We start from the raw sequence: 22,047 nt of genomic DNA, 5'->3' as shown, positions 1-22,047 counted from the left end.
CATCGTGTGACACAGAGAACAGCAGACAAAAGTTTCTCACCTTGTCCAGGTTATTGTAGAAGTCAACGGCTCCAGCACAGAGAAATCTGCCGAGGAGAGTCGCATGGGTGGTGAAGATGGTGGCCACATCAATGTTCCTCATCCGCAACATTACCAAACCCACACCTGCCAGCCACTCGTGGAAGTGGGCACACACCCGAGGCTTAGCATCACTGAAATTGACCACTTCACTACGAAACTGGAAAAAAGATGGAATTTTACTTCTCAAATACAAAAAAGAAGACAAGAAAATACCATCATTACAGTAAATAAACAACATTGTAAATATCAAAAAGGCCTCTGTCTACCTTTATTTTTTATTTTTTCATCAAGGTTCATGATAGACTACAGTACAGTACTGTACCTCAAATACTGTCCTGACATACTGCTAGATTCAAGTATACATTATAACCACCTAACTAAATCACATCTAATCATTACACGAACTCAACATAAACAGAAGAACTGGGGCGTTAGATCCCATAATATGGCCAGAGGGAAGAGAAAAACTTCTGGCGAGACCCATCCCACAAAAACAATTACCCTGACGACTCTCACAGATATAAGATAATGCCAGTGACTGGAAAATGGCTTATGTGAGTCCTATATTCAAGAAGGATAATTGTCACTCCACGAAAATTATAGACCAGTGAACCTGCGCAGCATATGTAGTGTGTAAAGTACTTGAGAGCATCACAAGAGATGCCATGATGGAACATTTAACATGAAACAACCTTGTAAAGGACTATCAACATAGTTCTATGCCGGGATGCTCCTGCTTTACACAATTACTCAAGGTACTGGATGTTTGGACTCAAATTCTTGAACAGAGCGGTAATATCGACAGTATAAACCTAGATTTTGCCAAGGCTTTCAACAGTGTATCCCATGAAAGGCTGTGAATTAAACTGGAAGGGTATGAGATTTGAGGAAGTTTCTTGTGTGGATCAGAGACTTTCTTCATGATCACAAGCAGTGTGTGGTGATTAGTGGTATGAAATCATCACGTGTACCAGTGACAAAAGGGCTACCACAGGGCAGTGTATTGGGCCCGTTGTTGTTTGTTTGTTTCCTATATGACATGCCAGAAGCTAAACACTCCTCCATACAAATGTTTGCAGATGATGCCAAGTTAGTTAGGAAAATTAACAACCAAACGGTCTGTGAAGAGCTACAGAAAGAACTCCAGCTTCAAAAGTGATTGAAGAAATGGCTGCTAAGATTCAATGTCATGAAGTGGAAGAGGATGCACCTAAGTCGCACCGACAGTAAGGAGACATATCACATGTCCTAATGGGATAAGGAAACTGCATTAATAGAGACCGAATGTGAAAAGGACCTGGATATGAATGTTGACAATGAACTGAAGTTCTCGGGCGTTTATGAGAAGAAGGTGAATCAAACAACTAAACTAGTACAGTAGGTCTTATAAGAAGGTCGTTCAGATATTTAGATGGTCCGTCCCTCGTAATGATCTTCAAGAGTGAAGTGCTTCCCAGTCTGAAGTACTGTCACCCCGTCTGGTCCCCGAGATATTGTCACCGAGATATGCTAGAGACTGTCAGTTGATTGAAAATGTCCAAAGGAGGGCCATCAGACTGGTGCCTGCACTACAGCACCTCAGTCATCCAGATAAGAATGCCTACAAATGCCTAGCTTATACTACTATGGGCAAGGGGGGACCAAACTGAAATGTATAAACATCTCAAGAGGTGCACAACTCAGTCGAGTGTCCATACCTGGAGCTGGTGGGCGCCCCCTCCACAAGAGGTCACAGCTTAAGGTTGAAGAAGCCACAAGTCCAAAAAATTGTGAGATCAAACTTTTTCGGAGTGCGAGTTGTGAACTTTTCGAAAAACCTGCCAGAGAGTGTTGTGACGGCACCAAATGTGAGCTTTATCATCACTGAAGCAAGTTCGGATACATTCAGGAGCAAGCACATGCTCAGTACTTGCTAATAATGCTTAACAGAGAAGTGACCGACTGCCCAAGCGGCTGATGAACCGATCAGAGGCAAAGAGGATAAAAGTAAAAAGTAAAATCATATTCTAAGTTACATTACAATTATAATCTACGTGTATACTGTCTGTACTGTAATCACTTTTAACGGTGCTCCCTTAATCAAACACATACAGCACAGTACAACACTTACCTCTTCAATAAATTTTGCAACCATAAAGCCAAAAAGCACTGCATCGTTGCATTCTATGTCGTGCTGTGGAATACCAATTTTTGAATTTTCATAAAACTCCTGCTTATAGTCATTGAGCGACACAGAGGCTGAGCCGATGTCAAAGAGGATGATTTGAGGGTTGCCGTCCACCAGCCATCGACCTGGGTGTATCTGTAGTGACGACAAAACACAATTATAAGAGGGAATTCACAGGTTACTTCTGTTATGGTAAAACACTGCCTTGTCTCTCGTTCGCTGGGCTAGACTTTATAAACAGTACAGTACTTATGTTCGGTAAATGCTTACAGTATACTGACACTGTATGGGGGTCGGGTGAGGTCAGGTCAGGTTGATTAGATTAGCATTAAGTGTGATTAATAATTCTACTCACTCGCCATCCTTCAGTTCGTAGACGGTTAATGGTGACAGTCAGTGGGGAGTCTGCAGAAAATTCGGCCAACTCGACCTCTGTCCTGACACTGGCTTCCTTATAGGGTCCAAGGAGAACATACTGTTCACCAAGCTCTTCTACCGAGGCGCCACATTTACTTCTAATAACTTGATAAATACCACCAACTGCAATGATAAAGATATAAATTACAATGGATAACTTTACACTGCTTTATCCTGAAAGTAAAGAGAGATTATTATGAGTAACTGTTTTATTCTGAAAGAGAGAATTATGGGTAACCTGACACAGTTTATCCTGAAAGTATTAATCCATTAATTCAAGGATTCATTGCCTAATTTAACCAGTTTTATCATTTAGTACTTAATAGTTGTATGGCTTGACAGACAGACAGACAGACAGGCTAGTAACACCATCACCACGACCTATTCGTGTGTTATTTAACTGTACAATATGTACCATTAAGGTGTGTATTGTTTATCTAATAAAACTTCAACATTTCTACTAGGTTTTGAACTTTGCCCCATCTGAAATATATCACAGACGCCTATGAATTACTCAGACAAAATGTGAAAATGTATACTTCAATTTACAGTATAATCTAAGTGAGCTATACAGGTGATAAAAGATACAACACCTTCAATATAATAATTATCTCATCTGGCCCCAGAGTCTTACCCAATGAGATGAGAGATGCGTTTCCTGTTTGATAGACATAAATATCCCATGTTTCCTTTACCGTTACACCACAACTCACTCCACTACTGTTGACTGTTGTTCATGTTACAATTAACATACAAAATACCTATTACGAAAATACAGGTAAATACTGTATTGGTGTAACTTGATAAAATAGCACTTACATAGCAATATATTCGGTTCAAACCTTCACTATACTTACACCAATAATTCTAAGGTATTTAAGTAATTATAATTTAAAAATAATATTAAAGTATACATAAGAGATCCCGAATAAATTTCTATGCTAATGAAAGAAACGTATTTTATTACAACGGTATACTTAACTGTCTAAATTTAGTACAAGTTTGGGATAATATTCTCATGGTTACATTAATTAATCGAGTCTACGATATATTAGAAAAATTATAGCATTACTTTTTTAACTACAATGTGTTAATTAGACGTATCTAAATATAGTATCGCGCCTAGAGACGGGGGTAGTGGTAAGATAAGTCACTGTAGTGGGGTTGAGACGGCACCTCGACCTTGAGAGCCACTAGCATAGGAAGGTCACTCACACGTGCCACTCTCCACCATCCTCTTAAACTACTGTATATAATAATTACTTACGGTTAATTATACCCCAGTGAGATTATCTTTTCTTAATGTGTATGTTTTATTTAGGTTAAAGAATTAATTAAATAGCTGTAGTCTAATAGTGAATAGTAATGGAAGGTGTGGAGCGTTGGTGTGGTGTGGTTGTCAACTGGGGCCAGCGATGAGGCAATTTAGGTGTGATTGCGTCATTTAAATTTCTATTCACGCGTGTGCGAGTCATTGATAAGAAATAATATGGGAAAACTCCAAGACCAAGACACACACACACAGACACACACACACACACACACACACACACACACACACACACACACACACACACACTACACTTTCTTCTTTCACTTTACACAATCACAAAAAACACAAACTGATAACGCACTGTCCACAAACCAAAACTAGTCCACGTTCGACATAACAAACTCACAATCTACAACACTATAATCAAAACAGCAACTTTTAGATATAACCACAACTAACTCAACCTAACCAAACGTGAACTGACAGTGACCAGACAACTAAACCTCCCTCTAGCCAACAGTGAAGTAACAGTGAATACGAATTTTTAAAGAAACTGGATCTGGTGGATTTGTTTTTCTTCATGTTATTTATTTTTTTTATTCCTACGTCTAGTGGCGGCGGGAATGTGTTCAGTGTGCGGCTTTATCTGATACGGTTTCCTGCGGTTGGGTATTGTCTGTCCGGCTGTTCAGGATGACCACAGTAAAAATGGTCTCGCTGTCAGACACATTAATCAGATGGAGCCAAGATGGTTCCCTGTATACTGGCAACATACCAAGGCTCCACCCACGCCCTCCCTACCCTCAAAACACCCATATATGGGATAGGGTAGGCTGTCTAGTGCCTGTACCGACAGACAATAACTAACCCATGACACAACCCTAACACACTATTAACTCAGCTAACCCGTAGCAAGGCGGTCAGCCCGCCGCCTCCTACCTACCTCCTAAATTTCTTCAATTTCCGAACTATAACTTCCTTCCTCCACCTCTAATCTTCTTTCACCACTTCTTTCTCTCTACAAAAAAAAACAACCAACCTTCTCCCCACACTCGCCTTATGCCCATACCAACCTCCTGACCATCCCTACCCTATGCTCCGAACCCAACACTATAAGCACCTACCTCGACCCTCCATCTTTGAGGTTCGTAGATTAAATTTTGTCTCAACTCTAAAAATTAAAACGTTTGTAATAAGTTCGTATGTGTGTTTGTCCCTTTACTGGTGATGAGAGACTGCAGTTAATAGACCCAAATAGTAACTTTTCCTTTAGCTTGTACATTAGAGAACGCATAAGACCAGGGGCGGATCCAGGGAGGTCCTGACCCCTCTTTTCATCAGAAAATTCCAATACTTTTTCTTTAATGCAGTATTGTACTCGGGAGTTTTTGTATAGTGAAAAGTAATTACTATTGACCTCAGAATATCCCCTAATATCAAGTGCACATGGCTTCAAAACGGCCAGAATATTGGTTAGATTTTAAAAAAAATTATGGGGGGGACTTACAGCGCCCCCCCCCCCAAGCTCGCTGTGCTCGCCATGTTCCCCCACCTACAACTTTGAGAGTCCAGGATCCGCCCTTGAAGACTGGTCACCTTAACTACAGCACCATCTTAATGATCAATGATGACAATATTTCCATTAAGACTCACCCGTAATTATACTATGGTGTCATGTACAGACTATGGTGCCATGTACAGACTATGGTGCCATGTACAGACTATGGTGCCATGTACAGACTATGGTGCCATGTACAGACTATGGTGCCATGTACAGACTATGGTGCTATGTACAGACTATGGTGTCATGTACAGACTATGGTGCCATGTACAGACTATGGTGCCATGTACAGACTATGGTGCCATGTACAGACTATGGTGCTATGTATAGACTATGGTGCCATGTACAGACTATGGTGCCATGTACAGACTGTGGCACCATGTATAGACTATGGCACCATGTGTAGACTATGGCACCATGTATAGACTATGGTACTATGTACAGATTATGGTACTATGTATATATTATGGCAAAAAGACCAGCAACATGGATCAAAACACCACAAGGTCATACCCACATGCTTCATCACCGAGCAGAACTATTGTTGGCACGAGCGGTGGTCACTGTCTTGGTGATGGACAGTACCGGTACCCCGTCACTCAACAGCACTACCGTCACAGCCTCATCTCCCTGTACTGAAATAACCTCCAGTCTGTGTGATCTGTGAGACGACGCAGTAAGTTGTTTTCACCGAGGAGCATCAAAGAAAGGTGTTAAAGGGTTATTTCCACTGGACTCATCACACCTCTTAAACGCGGAGGCTGATATGACAGAGGTGACCCTCCCCCTCCCCGCTCACTAATGTCAGAGATCCATCCACTCCTTTTAAAAGTGTACCGTACCCTCCACTCTGACAAGGAGAGCCACGCAGGGCATACATGGTAGACGCAGACGAGGAGGGGGTGGTGGGGGGTGGCAGTGCTGGGCCAGGAGGATGTGATCGATGCTCCCAGCAGTTGAAGGTTGTTCCTGGGTCATGTAGTATCCTGCAGGACCGCCGCCGCCGCCACCACCACCACCACCACCTTAGAGGACGTTACCCATGACAACAACCGCGTACCCGCCTCCACTATGCTATATCCTAAACCAGCGAGGGGGGGGGGGGGTCAGTCTTTTCTGATGAGGTTACTCTTGAGGCAGTCTGGTCGCCGGGGTAAGTGAGGGGTCGAAAGGGGAGGGGGGGAGGGATTCTACACATGTCTGTCCCCACACGAACAACTTTCCCTGGGTGAAATGATCAATATTTGGTTCACAATTATATACAACTAGTTTAACACACATATTAAGAGTGTTGAGTCTGTGTGGCTGTGTGGGTGACCTTTTCTGCTTAACAACAGTATAATTATTAAACAGTCGCCTCAGTTACGTTACTCCCTCGTGTTGTTGACCGCAATATAATTGTACCCAATACCCCCCACAACCATCACCACAACTACCATCAACCACAACAACCACCATCACTGTCCATTACAACCATCTACCCCCCACAACCATCCACCACTCCCACCTACAACCACCATCCACTAGCACCTATCACCACTGGCCACTACAACCATCCACAACCAACATCACCACTACTACCCACTAATGTACCCACTACTACCCACTAATGTACCCACTACTACCCACTAATGTACCCACCACTACCCACTAATGTACCCACTACTACCCACTAATGTACCCACCACTACCCACTAATGTACCCACCACTACCCACTAATGTACCCACCACTACCCACTAATGTACCCACCACTACCCACTAATGTACCCACCACTACCCACTAATGTACCCACTACTACCCACTAATGTACCCACCACTACCCACTGGCCTTTGCTACATCATCTACCACCACGTACCCACTCCTCAACAGTACCTACTCTCTTACCCATTCCCAAGGTCATCCCCTCCCTATCAACACACTGGAGTCAGTAAAATTTGTTAATCTTGCCTGTTACTCTTGCTTAAACAACAAGAACTAAACAAGGACAGTAAAAGAGTTGTTTGTTTTGCTTATTGATTCTTACTTATATCACAAATTAACTTTAACAACAATTGTATTTAACTAATTCAACTAATCCCTCAAAAAATACTGGAACGTAATACAACTATTTTAAGTTACACTAACTAATCCCAAAAGATCCAACTGACATCTAAGCGAGATTAATTGTAAGCTGATTTAATCCCAATTTAATCTATAGCTTCGATATCTAATCCGATTCAAAGTTGATTAAATTTATATCTAATCCAGTTCAAAGGTGATATAATCCTTATCTAATCCAGTTCAAAGTTGGTATAATCCTTATGTAATCTAGTTCAAAGTTTATACAATCCGCATCTAATCCAGTTCAAAGTTTATTAAATTCGTAACTAATCCAATTTAATTCTCTCAATCCAAATATAATCAAATATAATCTAAATATAATTCAATTCTCACTTAACCAAACCAGACCTAACCAACAGCCAAGGAGCCTAGTATGGAGAACTGTAGCGGACCTCAGGAGTTGACTGAAGGAGAACACACAATCAATTTCAATTTCTCCCTTAACAACACAACAATTGACTCATTAATGTAGATCACATAGGCGTCCTAAGCTTAATATCCCCCCCCCCCTCCCCATCCAGATAGGCCCTTGGGTTGGGTTAGGTTAGGTTAAAGACTATTTTGGATTGGTAAGGGCCTGTTAGGAGTGGGCCCCCAATGTAGAGTAGGGAATGTTTGGACTTGGGACCTATTTAACCTGCAGCCATTAATTCATAGTTATCATTAAAATGTTGATATAAAAAAAAAGTTAATATTTCACTGTGTGTGTGTGTGTGTGTGTGTGTGTGTGTGTAGGTTGAGACGCTCCGGCAACCTTGTAGAATAAACTAATATAAATTTCACCTTAACTGTTTAGGCTCTTTTAACTGTTTATTTTTATTTTTGCTTTCAACAAATTCCAAGAACCTCAAGAGATGGGGGGGAGGGGGGGTAGAAATTAAGTGAAGTAGTAAAACGCCCACCCTACTCGGCTGTTCCTCAAAAGGGTAAGTTGTCAGTCGAACTCGTAGCAATAGTTTTAAATTAGATATATTTAGATTTAGGCGCGAGATAGGTAAACATTGGTTCGGAAATAGAGTAGTGGATGAGTGGAACAAGTTACCAAACATCATCATTAACTTGAATACGCTGGATAGCTTCAAACATAGGTTAGATGGCTATATGAGCTATAGGGTTTGGGTGTAAACGGGGCTGCCTAGTATGGGTCAATAGGCCCTCTTCAGTTTCCTCCATTCTTATGTTCTTACACAAGACAAAAATGGCGCCAGGTCCACAATAATTCATCGACACACAAGATTTCTTCACCCACACGTTACATGGAGGAGGGGGGGAGGGGCTGGTGACTGCCTGTAGTGTGATAGGAAACACACTCACAATAATAATGAACTCAGGAAGTGTGATATACTGTGATAAGACCAAAGTAGCGGCCTACCGTACTGATAAGCACTCCAGTGTCAGCTTCAGAGGGGTCTACCTGGCGTGGTCTACCTATAATACTTACAGATTATTAAGACTTCAATTGGGTCAAGTGCAGTAATTTATAGACACCTTGTAGCCTGCAACAGTTACTCACTACAACTCCCGAGGCTTGACTACTGTACAACGGGAACGAACAAACAATAATAACAACAAAAAAACAAATACAACAACCAACTCTTACCTGCGTGGGAACTGAACCATAAAAAATGAGTTTCTACAATCTCACTCTGAACACATTGGAACGTAAGGCCAGAAGCACACTACAGTACTACACTAATAATACATGAAATACAGCACTATATATGAAGACTAATAGAAGAGTTAGTCCACAATCTACAGGCGAAAATGACTTAACATTGGGTGGAAAATAGCTTAAGTGAAAGTTAGTCGTGTAGCCGGTATCACGTCCCTCCCACACCCTCACTTTTTTCACAATAAGGCCACAGCCTCTCATCACTGGAGGCTCACAAGAGGGAAACTAGATTAATTCTGCCATAAAGGCTCCCATCAACCAGGGTATAGTGAGTATGTTTGATGGGGGCACTAGGTTGGGGCATTAGACTGGGGCACTTGGCAAGGGAACTTAGGTTAGTATTGACTGCAGTAATTTCATAAGGGAACTATAGGTTGGGCATTAGACTGGGGCACTGGCAAGGAACTATAGGTTGTAAGTATTAGACTAAAATTGCAAGGAACTAGGTTAGCATTAGGATCAGCACTTTGGAAGGAACTATAGGTTAGGCATTAGACTGGGCACTTCTAAAAGGAACCTATAGGCTAGTATTGACTGGGGCACTTGGGAAGGGAATCCAGTAGGTTGGGGTATTAGACTGGGGCACTTGGCAAGTGAACTATAGTTAAAATAGACTGGGGCACTTGGCAAGGGAACTATAGGTTGGGGCATTAGACTGGGGCACTTGGCAAGGGAACTATAGGTTGGGGCATTAGACTGGGGCACTTGGCAAGGGAACTATAGGTTGGGGCATTAGACTGGGGCACTTGGCAAGGGAACTATAGGTTGGGGAACAAACCACGTCAGAGCACCATACTGTACACGTCCCGGGTAATGACTGTTCATAACTTCTTTTTTAATTCAGTTAAGTGGAAAAGACAATCACATTCACTCGGTCTACACAGTGTGAAAAAATAATAAATCGATTGAAGAAAAAAATGATAAACAGAGGGAAGATGAAAAGGAACATTGCACACTAGTATGACTCCACCACTAGCAGAGGGTGGCAGATAACTCATACTAATACACATAACACTATACAAAGTGCCGTACAAATGTGATCAATAATATAATTCATGTATGGCAACAGTGATGTCAATGACCACAACAGAGTGCTAACAACATTTATATTAGGTAACAAATAATAATGGTTCTGTCCTTAAAGTGTGGTAACTCAATGATGACTTCAGGCTTACTATAAACACTTACTAGAGAGTTACACTTTTGACCCCAACATAGTGAGGACATGATGGACACTTAACAGTTCAGTAGCATGAGTTAAAGACGTGTTACGGCCTCTTGACAAATATGAGGTAACCGCTGACAACCACAACCTTCACCACCACAACTCTAACGTATTATAACAACCTTGAGTAAACGTTGTGACTCACGAGGACACAACTTTCTCCTGTGAGGCGGTCAGCTGAGTCGACCTCACGGGGGACGAGTCACGTATACACATAAAATTCACCACAAACATGGAATAAAATCTTGATTCACATAACGAAGCCCAGCCTAATATTCTCCAATCTGTGATCAATATATAAGCTTCAAACACAATGTCGGTCTTTCGATGGAGGGTTTGGAGTGAACGTTTAGGTAAGAGGTGTTTGTTGCTGGTGCTGGGGTGCAGGAGCGGGTGCCTTAAGTGGACTCAATAACATTCATAGCAAAACAGGTCGGGTGGTGGACCAGACATGTCCCTAATAGCTAGGCGGCACCAGGCAGGGGAACCCCGCCAACCGCTGAAGCGCTTACCACACGTCTTTTCGTTTTCCTCGCTCTGTTGCCTCCCCTTCACCCTCACCCTGCTGACTCCCCTTCACCCTCACCCTGCTGACTCCCCTTCACCCTCACCCTGCTAACTCCCTCCACTCACCCCTGCTGACTTCACCCTCACCCTGCTGCCTCCTCACCCTCACCCTGCTGCCTCCCTTCACCCTCACCCTGCTGACTCCCTTCCATCTCACCCAGCTGCCTCCCCTTCACCCTCACCCTGCTGACTTTCACCCCTCACCCCTGCTGACTCCTCCACCCTCACCCAGCTGCCTCCCTTCACCCCTCACCCAGCTGCCTCCACCCCCTCAGCCCTGCTGTTTTTCACCCCCCGCTGCCTTCCCTCCTTTCTGCTCTCCACCCCTCCTTTCCCCTCCCCTCCTCACCCTGTTGCCCTCCTCACCCCCTACCTCCATTTTTCCTGGACAATAGCCAAGCAGCAATGATCCCAGGTTTTAACTGATAAGCACTAAAAACAAAGTCGGGATTAACACAAACCTCTCTCGTAAGGTCACATCCGTTGAGTACTATAAACACCGTCATAACAAGTTACCAAGTCATTCACTACACCTTTACCGTAGCAAGCCCCCGAGACACTGTTTTCTGATGATATAAGACTGTCACATATATACAGTTCTGTTGGCTGTCCTGACAAGAGAGAGAAGGAAATAGAGAGAGAGAGGGGGAGAGAAGGCAAATGAGACATAACGCAACACTTAAAATCCTTCCTGCCGATAAAGAGAACAGTGATAAGAGAGAGAGCTACAATACAATAACAACACACACAGTAGGTAACCATCGGGGTAGACGGCGTATGGGTGTTAATGCCGAGTTCTGTGTTAAGTTTTTCTTCTATTTGATAATTACTCGTCCATTGGTCATAAAATAAACAAGTGGTATTAAGAAACATACAGTACAATAACACACTCTCACTATTATCCGTCACACGGTTAACGTAAGAGGTCCTGCCGTGCTCTGAAGGCTACAACCGTGGGTGTATAGGTGGTGTCAAACATCAACTTAAAATAGTCTATCCAATTATTCCGAGATAAGGATAACACGCTTGCCACACGTACACTAACCTGTATATAGGATCACCTGAAGAATATCCACCCCAAGATTTCATCTAAAGATTAACCACCTTAATGCTATTTTGGGGGGATGAAGATAGGATAGGGTGGTTAATCTTTAGATGAAATAAGCTGGGGTGATATTTAGATGTTCTGGATAGTTCTTTGAACATTTGTTTGTGTTGTTTACTGATAATATGTACGTTGGTGGTTTGGGGTGTGGTTTTTTTGTTTTCTAAATATACAGATATTCTTCAGGTGATCCCAAATATATGCAGTGTATGACGTCCAACTTGGCTGCATGAGGCTCTGACAAATATAGCGTGAAATTACACAACAGTGATGAAGATTCGTGTAAAAAACAAACCTAATGATGACCACACAATACACTCTGATAGTCCAAATATATCATAGACATTATTTATGGGATTTAAAGACAGATTCGCTAAAAAAAAAAATCACCTGGAGATTAGCCCCCCTAGTGTATTGTCACTGGTTTTCACTTCCTTCAAGATATAGAAAGGTGAATAGGAGAGCCAGTAAATGATTTCTACACCTCAAACTAAAGTATTCTATAAGTATTCAACTCGGTGTATTATCAGATAACCAGATAGCCTTAGCGATACTGGTGATGGTCCGTCTTGGGATTTTTTAAACATATGATCAGAACTCTTCATTATCATGGAGTGTGGTCAACGTGTGGGCAAAATAATATAAATAATCAATTAAGGGAAGTAAAAACTGTATATGAAACTTAAAAAGAAGAATGTATGAACGATTTTTTTTAAAGAATGTTCGTTCATCACGACCTGCCCCTGACTCACACACACACACACACACACTAGCCAACTCTAATGGTTGTTTCTAAAGATTACGACCAACATACACTCAACATCAACTCATTTTCTGGTTTTATATTTTATTGGTTGTGGAAATTTTATCTTGTGATCGGTGGTCCAAAAGCACGGTAGGTGACGCATAGTGTGGAGGCGGACGTGAGCTCTAGTCTACCCTCACGTTATCTCCCTCCTACAACAACTTTATCTCACTTCTCCTCATCATCTGCAATAAGCTTTAACAAGGGTGATAATTTCCAGAACCTAATCTTAATATCTGACACACTATTAACGATACTAATTCTGATACGACTAGTTACGCCCTTAAAAGACCTTAGTTGTTGAAGAGTAGAGTATTAACATGATAAAGTTAGCAACGATACTTAACACCAACATATTAAAAGACTCAATTATAATATTCCTTTCTGTTCACCAAGATCACCTTCACTCCAGTAAGCTGGACGCTGCAGGTAACAGTGGTGACGATATGAGACATTTAACTCCTGGCTTTAAGGATAAACTGTGTCTTGCCTCACCCTTAACTGCTCATGATGTCAACACACGGATGTGACCTAATCTCTCCCAATACCATGGCACTGCTGTTAATCTCACACACACACTAAAACATGGCCCTGTGGTGATGACACACACACACGGGCAGTTGGCCAACACGGCTGTAGAAGCGTTCCTATGATTCCCCAGCTGCCGGTGACGTCATCTAGCCTACAGGAACACAAAGTCAAGATTCTCAGAAGTTTCCACAATATATATTTCTAGTAACTGGAGCTGTGAGATAACACCCAACTGCCGGTATTAAACCACAAAAATAACGTTAAAAAATATAAAAAATACAGAGTAACTTCCTGCGTGCGCCAAAACTGCATACAGCTCAAGACCACTAGTTCGGTGTAGATCACCGAACTAGGTGATAGCAAAGCCAACCTCCAGAAGGAGGACCTCAAAAGAATAACCCAGGAAGCCATAGCCACCGAGACCCCGGCTGATGCAGCATCATACTTCACAGACGGATCGGTGGACCCAAAACATCATAGATCCGGAGCTGCCTTCTACACCCAAGGTCAGACCCTCCTATGAAGACTTTCTAATGACTGCTCCACCCTACAAACAGAGTTGGTAGCAATCTCAAAGGCCCTACAACACTGCAACTCAACAAGTCCATCATAATTCACACGGACTCGAAAACCGCCAGGCAGGCGCTGCAACACAGTCAACCAAGAGACAACGTCCACATCATAACCTCGATCCTTGCACAGCTACAGGACTTCCAAAGACAAAATTGCCCAGTCGTCTTACACTGGATTCCCAGTCATGTAGGGATCGGGGGAAACGACGTGGCAGACGAAGCAGCAACGGCAGCCACACGTTCTAGAAGCCTACATATTCAAGTTCCAGCAAGCGTGCAACAGATCAAGAACCACCTCAGAAAGCCTACCAAGCTCCAGCTCCAAAAGACTTTCCTTGACGCATTCAACGCTGGTTCCCAATCAGCCAAATGGTACCTGGTGGCTACACAAAAGGGGAACCACCATTCGCGAACAAAAAAACACCAAGACAAACCCAAGTTAGCCTTCACCGACTACGACTACGACTAGGGTACAAGTGCACCTGGCAGACGATCGGAAATGTCGTCAGGGAATGCACCTACTGTCAGGAGCCAGCGGCCAACCCACTGGAACACTATCTCCTCGACTGCGAAGTCACACAAAGTCTCCGAAACAGAATTCGAAACTTCCAAGAAGAACACACAACACCAGCGGCCACTCTAACCCGAAAGGCCCAAACAAATCACATTCACCACCTTCTCCGGGTCATCACACGATACCCACCACCCAGATAGCTTAGGAAGTATCCTCCCCAAGCAAGTGCGGACCCCAGTTCGGGGGGCGCGCCACTCCGAAACTGACCACGTCCATGAGTGGGGGTTGGTGGTAAGCGTTCACTGACCGAGGGTCCGCTCACACTTGCAAACCTGCAGTATCCTTTCATATCTGCAGGTAGGACAACCTCCAACCCCAAATCCGGTTTGGCTGCTCCAAGAGCTCCAGCCGGAACCACCAAACGGGCCGCCTACAGGCAAAGGCCCGTGTCGGACTACGGTTCGACAATCTCAACAACACAACATCGGTGTAGATGTGAATTCAACTTCAGTAACGTTACAGTGATACAGGATCTACTGTACTGTACTGTACCACAATCTACGGGTCTGGACCCATGGGTTGTAAACATTCTTCTGTCGAGGTTCAGATTTACCCAAAGTAATATGTTAAAGGACATTTAGGTCACACATAAACCGTAGTTACCGGTAATGTTGCAGTAATTTAGTAGCTGGCGACATCTGTTCACCAGAAAGTGATTAACGAAATGACAAACTGAAGTTGATTCTTTATAAACTCAAAACAAGATTAGGTAGAGTGTGGGGCAAGAAAGACAAACTTGTGACAGCACCATGAACAATAAGGCTGAGACCGACATAACCTCACTTGTTTCGAACTGACTATATAAAAATTGAACAGGAGACAACGACGATTCGCCCTAAGCTTCCCGACACACACAAAGAGGAGAGACAATACTGGCCTGGGGTATTCTGGACGAAGCCTTCATGAGACTTAAACGACGCTACGGAGAGCAGGTTAGGTGACTTAACCATTTAATCTCCCTTCTGTAGTAAAACACATCTTGACCCAACCCAACCTAACCTAACCTAACCTGACCTGACCTGACCTGACCTGACCTGACCTGACCTAACCTAACCTAACCTGACCTAATCCACAATGCACATTAATACACTCAACAGATTATTGTTACTTGAAAAAAATTATTAATAGAAAGTATATAAGATCATTACCTGGGATAAGATTAGTGTACTGGTCGTGAGATTAGTGTACTGGTGGTGAGATTAGTGTACTGGTGGTAGGATTAGTGTACTGGTGGTGAGATTAGTGTACTGGTGGTAGGATTAGTGTACTGGTGGTGAGATTAGTGTACTGGTGGTAGGATTAGTGTAGGATTAGTGTACTGGTGGTAGGATTAGTGTACTGGTGGTAGGATTAGTGTACTGGTGGTGAGATTAGTGTACTGGTGGTAGGATTAGTGTACTGGTGGTAGGATTAGTGTACTGGTGGTGAGATTAGTATACTGGTGGTAGGATTAGTGTACTGGTGGTAGGATTAGTGTACTGGTGGTGAGATTAGTGTACTGGTGGTGAGATTAGTGTGCTGGTGGTGAGATTAGTGTACTGGTGGTAGGATTAGTGTACTGGTGGTGAGATTAGTGTACTGGTGGTAGGATTAGTGTACTGGTGGTAGGATTAGTGTACTGGTGGTAGAATTAGTGTACTGGTGGTAGGATTAGTGTACTGGTGGTAGGATTAGTGTACTGGTGGTAGGATTAGTGTACTGGTGGTAGGATTAGTGTACTGGTCGCAAGATTTATGTACTGGTGGTGAGATTATTATACTAATGGTGAGATTAGTGTACTGGTGGCAAGATTAGTGTGCTGGTGGTGAGATTAGTACACAGGTGGTGAGATTAGTGCACTGATGGTGAGATCAGTGTACTGGGTGGTGAGATTAATATACTGGGTGGTGAGATTAGTAAACTGGGTGGTGAGATTTGTGTACTGGGTGGTGAGATTAGTGTACTTGGGTGAGATTAGTAAACTGGGTGGTGAGATTAGTGTATTGGGGTGAGATTAGTGCACTGGATGGGAGATTAGTAAACTGGGTGGTGAGATTAGTTTACTGGGTGGTGAGATTAGTGTATTGGGGTGAGATTAGTGCACTGGATGGGAGATTAGTAAACTGGGTGGTGAGATTAGTTTACTGGGTGGTGAGATTAGTGTATTGGGGTGAGATTAGTGTACTGGGGTGAGATTAGTGTACTGGGTGGTGAAATTAGTGCACTGGATGTGAGAAAAGTAAACTAGGTGGTGAGATTAGTGCACTGGATGTGAGATTAGTGTACTGGGTGTTGAGATTAGTGTACTGGGTGGCGAGATTAGTTTACTGGGGAGAAATTAGTGTACTGGGGTGAGATTAGTGTACTGGGTGAGATTAGTAAACCGGGTGGAGAGATTAGTGTCCAAGCCTAAGTAATTCAAGTCAGAAGTTCTTGTAAAACGGTACTGTGGTCAGGTGGGGGTGCTTGTTCCTACAGTAGATAGTGTTCTGTTATGTGTCACACCATGGTATTGCCCTGTTATGTGTCACACCATGGTATTTTCCCCTTATATGTCACACCATGGTATCTCATTAACCCCATGGTAGGGCAGGTAAAAATCAAGGTGTTACTATCGTCGGTAGGTACAGTTACATACTTTCCCTACTTACCGACCAAGTCACCCCAAAAGTCCCACAAGAACATACCCCCTTTGGGTATGGTCCACTTGGCAACAGTTTCGCTCACTCAGCTGTTCTCCTATAGTCACACACTCCCTCCTCGGGACCACCAAACATTATATCACTGCTGAAGTTACTTTCCCTTTTACAAAACTCGTTAGCTACTGTTTAAAGCCACAGGAAGATAAATTATATTCGTACCCTAATGTTACAGAATCCCAGGTGTATTTTGATTGTTTGTGTACCATTTACCGGTAACCTGAACAAGGCGAGGTAAGGTTAGGTAGGCCTATACGGTCAAGGTTAGTGGGTGGTCCTTGACTAGGTCTACTTGGAGAATTTATTCACAAGTTGAGGAATAACCAATCATATCGCTGGGATGGTGTGACGTCACGGTGATGCAGCCAAGTGAATGGTCAACAGCTGGGTGTGTGTGTGTAGTGTACGTAGCGCCAGTCGGCTGCCTCCGGCCTAGCCCCTCTATATCCCGTTATGAAGAACACTACACAGCCTAACGAGCATTTCATATTAATATTACAGTTATAAATGCTAAATGATGTATATATATCTTCCTACCAATGGTGACAGAATAACAACCTGGGATATTTATTTATTCTTTATCTAGATATTTCTACTGTCAATAAAACTATGAGTTCTAAACATGACAGCACCATACGTGAGACTCGATTTATCACATGTTTAGTTGCTATTGGGAGCAGAAAGGGGAGAGGCGACACTACTCCCTGTATAGTGAGGAGCTGCTACAACAACCGGGTGATGTTCAGTAAGATGAGAAGAAAGTGTTCTACCTACTGCACATTCACCCCCGCCACCTTCCTTACCTTTATTCGCTGCTTCGTGACTGATCTCAAACACCCATCTGTTCTCCACGGATGCTGACTCTCCCTTGTCTAGATTATCCAGGGCATGAAGACTGTCAACACGGTAGAATCGTCTTGCTACTCTGGACATGGTTTCGGCTGTTCCTACAACACTCCTCACTCCTCCACTCTACGGCTGGTGCCGGGACACTGAGGGACATCTGGTGGGAGTGTCCGTAACTGCAGTAAGACACACACACGATGCCACTTCTCGCCATAGACACAGGTTACACCACAGAAATAGATTGATACTTAGATATTAATTCGGTCAAGTTGTAATACAAGTTCACATTGTTTCAGCAAGTACAGTACTGTACACACATAGACAGCGCAGGCACACAAACAACGATAAACAGTTAAAAAGGGTTAAAGTAAGGGGAGTCAATCATTTGGCATCTATTCTACTAGTCTATTTCTAGATGTTTTTATAGCTAGATAGATAACTACTATGAAAACTGTCGTACAACTTCACATTGATTAAGCATGATATAGACAATACAGGTATTCAGGGCAATTTAACAATGCAGGTCCACAAACATTTGCGAACAATAGCTCGATAAGATTAAGTTAAAAGATGTACATCTTTTAGCATCTGTTCATTGTATTTCTATTATATAATCACTTTCAGCATTAGAGATTAGATATAAAGGTGATCTTACTGTCCCGGCGTCTCTGTCCTTCGAATTAACCCCTGCCACTGCATGACCTTCAACATGGGACGCAGTACAGTATATATAATTTCGTCAGGATCTCGCAGCGTTCATACATAATGCACTTACACTTGAGTATTAATGATTATCCTGTTCTTTCATATTACTTTTCACACTTTAACTGATGACGGTGATAATAACACCAGGAACGCGACACACGAGAAGACGGCAACAAAAATAATCTTTGCTTCTCACAGATTAGATTACGTAGTACAGAACCTCTCAGGAATAATATTAAAAAAAATATCCTTTAATATCCATCCTTAAAAAACAATATAATAAACTACATTTATTGAATCGGATGTCGCCTAGTTATGATAATACATAACAAGAATAGTAAAATAAATATGATTGATGGTTAGTATGCATACACGAATAAACAAAACCCGGATATGTTGATAATAACACACGGAGAATGAGAGTCTTGAGATGTTTGGTGCATTAGGAAGGAAGATGACAGATAAGGGCCGTGTATAATGCGTTCGGTACTGTGGTGTGACCGTGTGAGTGCTACGTTCGACTGACACCGTATTGAACTACGCATCATGTCTGAAGGTCATCCGTGTACATTAACAGACAAAGTCGCCCTTCCATTAAGCTAGAGTGGAACTGTCATACACATTTTATCCCCAACAAACACAATTCATTATCCAATTAATTTGGTTTGTAAATACACCCCAAATATGAAGAAGAAAAAACTAAAGGAACAAAGTCACAGTTAAGTTGACATAGATAAAATTAGAACTAACGGCCCTACATAATATTCAGCGTCACACCGGAAACATGTCCCCAATCTTCTGTAAACATGATGAAGACTGACCCTTAGGAAATTGCAACTTATTTCCCTTATGGCTATTAATATATTACACAATACCGCTTCAAGAATAGTGCTTTCATTAGTACCAGATATCCAAGTAAGTTCTTCCTCCTTAATATGCCGGTTAGGTTAGGTTCTGTGCAGTGTCGTATCATTTTTATTACTTACTATCAATCAAACAACTGCTTCTTGTATTAGCTGTCTCCTCCATTATTACATTTAACCTTATCCTAAATATTATTATACATCTTGTAATTCTAGAGCAACAATTTTAGACCCAAGAACATATACAACAAGGCATATTCAGGTTTATTATAGTTATCCCGGCAAAGAACAAAATATATGACGTTTTCTTTCGTCAATTTCAAGAGAAACTCATATAAATTTAATTGAGAGCACACTTGTCTATAGAGTGGTAGAGGTTGGTTGATAGATATATAAATAGATAGATATAAAATGATAGAATGAAAGGAAGATAGATAGACAGACATGGTTAGTTAGAAAGATACCCAGCAACAATATTTTTTCTAGTAATAATTAAAAAGTTGAGATGTGAGTTTTTATCGAATGTTGCCATAAAATTGTAGCAACATCAGTAAAAACGTAATACATACACACATACATACTGGGGTGCCTAATATTAAGGTGAAATAAGCTTGAGTGCCAAATATTCAGGTGAAATAAGCTGGAGTGCCTAATCTTCAGGTGAAATAAGCTGGGGTGCTTAATCATAAGGTGAAATAAGCTGGAGTGCCCAATCTTCAGGTTGATACGTTTAATGTTATCCCAGATCTTAGCCATAATATTATTTAAGCGTAAAGTAGCCGCATAATTGAATAGGTTTGGTTAAGGTCATGGCAGGCCAGTTTATGTTAGGGTTACATAATATTAACTTTGTCAGGTTAAGGCTATGTTATGTTAACGTTATATTACGTAAAATATTAAATTAATGATTATGTTAAGGTTATGTTAGGTTTACTTTATATTCTGTTAATTTTATAGTTAAATGTCAACTTAAGGGTATGTTAAGTTAAGGCAATATCAGGTAAGGTTATGGTAAGTTACAGTTGTGTTAGGTTAATAAAATGTTAGGTTATTATCGTTACTTTAAGTTAATATTAGGCATGGACATATGCACAAGTTTTTTGTCACATTTGTGGAACTTTGTTGTAACATTTTACTGAAGTTTAATGAAACGTCATTGAGAGGAAACTTCTGCCCTACCAGAAAACGTTGTAGTATTGTCCTAATTATAACATTTTAATAAATATGAATTATTACCTGTGTGTGTGTGTGTGTGTGTGTGTGTAGAATATTATCACTAGAAAGTATTAAATGATTGCATTTACCTGGATTAGGTCAAATAATTTTTAATATAGAATAATATTGTCTCTGATACTATGAAGTTCCCAGGCTCTCCAGCTTCTCCCCTTCCTCAAGATGACGCAGAGGTTGTAAGCACAGAATAAAGGTCAAGTTTACTCCAGTGTGACATCAGTGACATTTACAACTTGAAGGTCAGCTAAAATTATCACGATTTTTTTTTTCGTTTCGTTTCTCAGTTTTTATTTCTTTACATTGTAGCAACATGACAATAGTAAAGGTGTCAAGACTCAAGACTGGAGAACCTAAAGTCTTCATTACGGTAATTGTCTTTTTTTGATGTGTTGTACTGTAGTAATCAATTGTCGTTCTCAATTCAGGAAATTAATTAGAGGGAGATTAATAGTTTCTAATTTGCAATATGTACAGCAGCAAAAAAAATAAAGTATTTGTGCATACTCCGTGTGAAACAATATGAGACCACGGACGATAAGTATTGGGATATGCGTGTTGTACCTTGTCTCCTTATACTACAGTATGTGATAATAATCACTTACTCGTTTATCTTATTCCTCACCCCTGTTGGATAATGAATGGCAGTGGGTGAAGACACGCATACCAACCCTCCCGAGACATCATGATTTGTACGTATAAATTCGGAGGTCATCGGACCCACCCTGTCAGATACTTTTTTAGCTACCGTACTGTACGACATAACTTAAAACCAAACTTAACCTAACTTAACCTAACTTAACCTAATCAAAACCACCAAGCTTGCTGCCTGGGTCTTCTCACCTGCCTGGGTCCTCTCACCTGCCTGGGTCCTCTCACCTGCCTGGGTCCTCTCACCTGCCTGGGTCCTCTCACCTGCCTGGGTCCTCTCACCTGCCTGGTTCCTTCCTCTCACCTGCCTGGGTCCTCACCTGCCTGGGTCCTTCACCTGCCTGGGTCTTCTCTGCCTGGGTCTTCTCACCTGCCTGGGTCTTCACCTGCCTGGGTCTTCTCACCTGCCTGGGTCTGCTC

The 22,047-nt window shown here is 42.0% G+C and overlaps 1 protein-coding gene across 3 annotated transcripts in view; it reads right to left on the bottom strand.

Moving 5' to 3' along the window:
* LOC121868301 (glycogen [starch] synthase-like) overlaps positions 1-18,340 on the bottom strand; it is a 31,315-nt gene extending 12,975 nt beyond the window's left edge. For all 3 annotated transcript variants that reach the window (XR_006089369.1, XM_042368753.1, XM_042368754.1), the window contains exons 1-4: positions 18,136-18,340; positions 2,604-2,788; positions 2,192-2,383; positions 41-238 (exon numbers count right to left, since the gene is read on the bottom strand). Coding sequence is in view for 2 of the 3 variants with exons in the window: in XM_042368753.1 (XP_042224687.1) it covers positions 41-238; positions 2,192-2,383; positions 2,604-2,788; positions 18,136-18,265 (705 nt within the window). In the remaining variant the exon portion in view is untranslated. The remainder of the gene's footprint in view (positions 1-40; positions 239-2,191; positions 2,384-2,603; positions 2,789-18,135) is intronic.
* Between the last annotated feature and the right edge of the window lie 3,707 nt (positions 18,341-22,047).

The sequence above is a fragment of the Homarus americanus genome, unplaced genomic scaffold (genome assembly GCF_018991925.1).
Source record: "Homarus americanus isolate GMGI-L3 unplaced genomic scaffold, GMGI_Hamer_2.0 scaffold19318, whole genome shotgun sequence".
Classification (NCBI taxonomy): Eukaryota; Metazoa; Arthropoda; class Malacostraca; order Decapoda; family Nephropidae; genus Homarus; species Homarus americanus.
The sequence above is the reverse complement of the archived record's forward strand: the minus strand, read 5'-3'. Positions and strand labels throughout refer to the sequence as shown.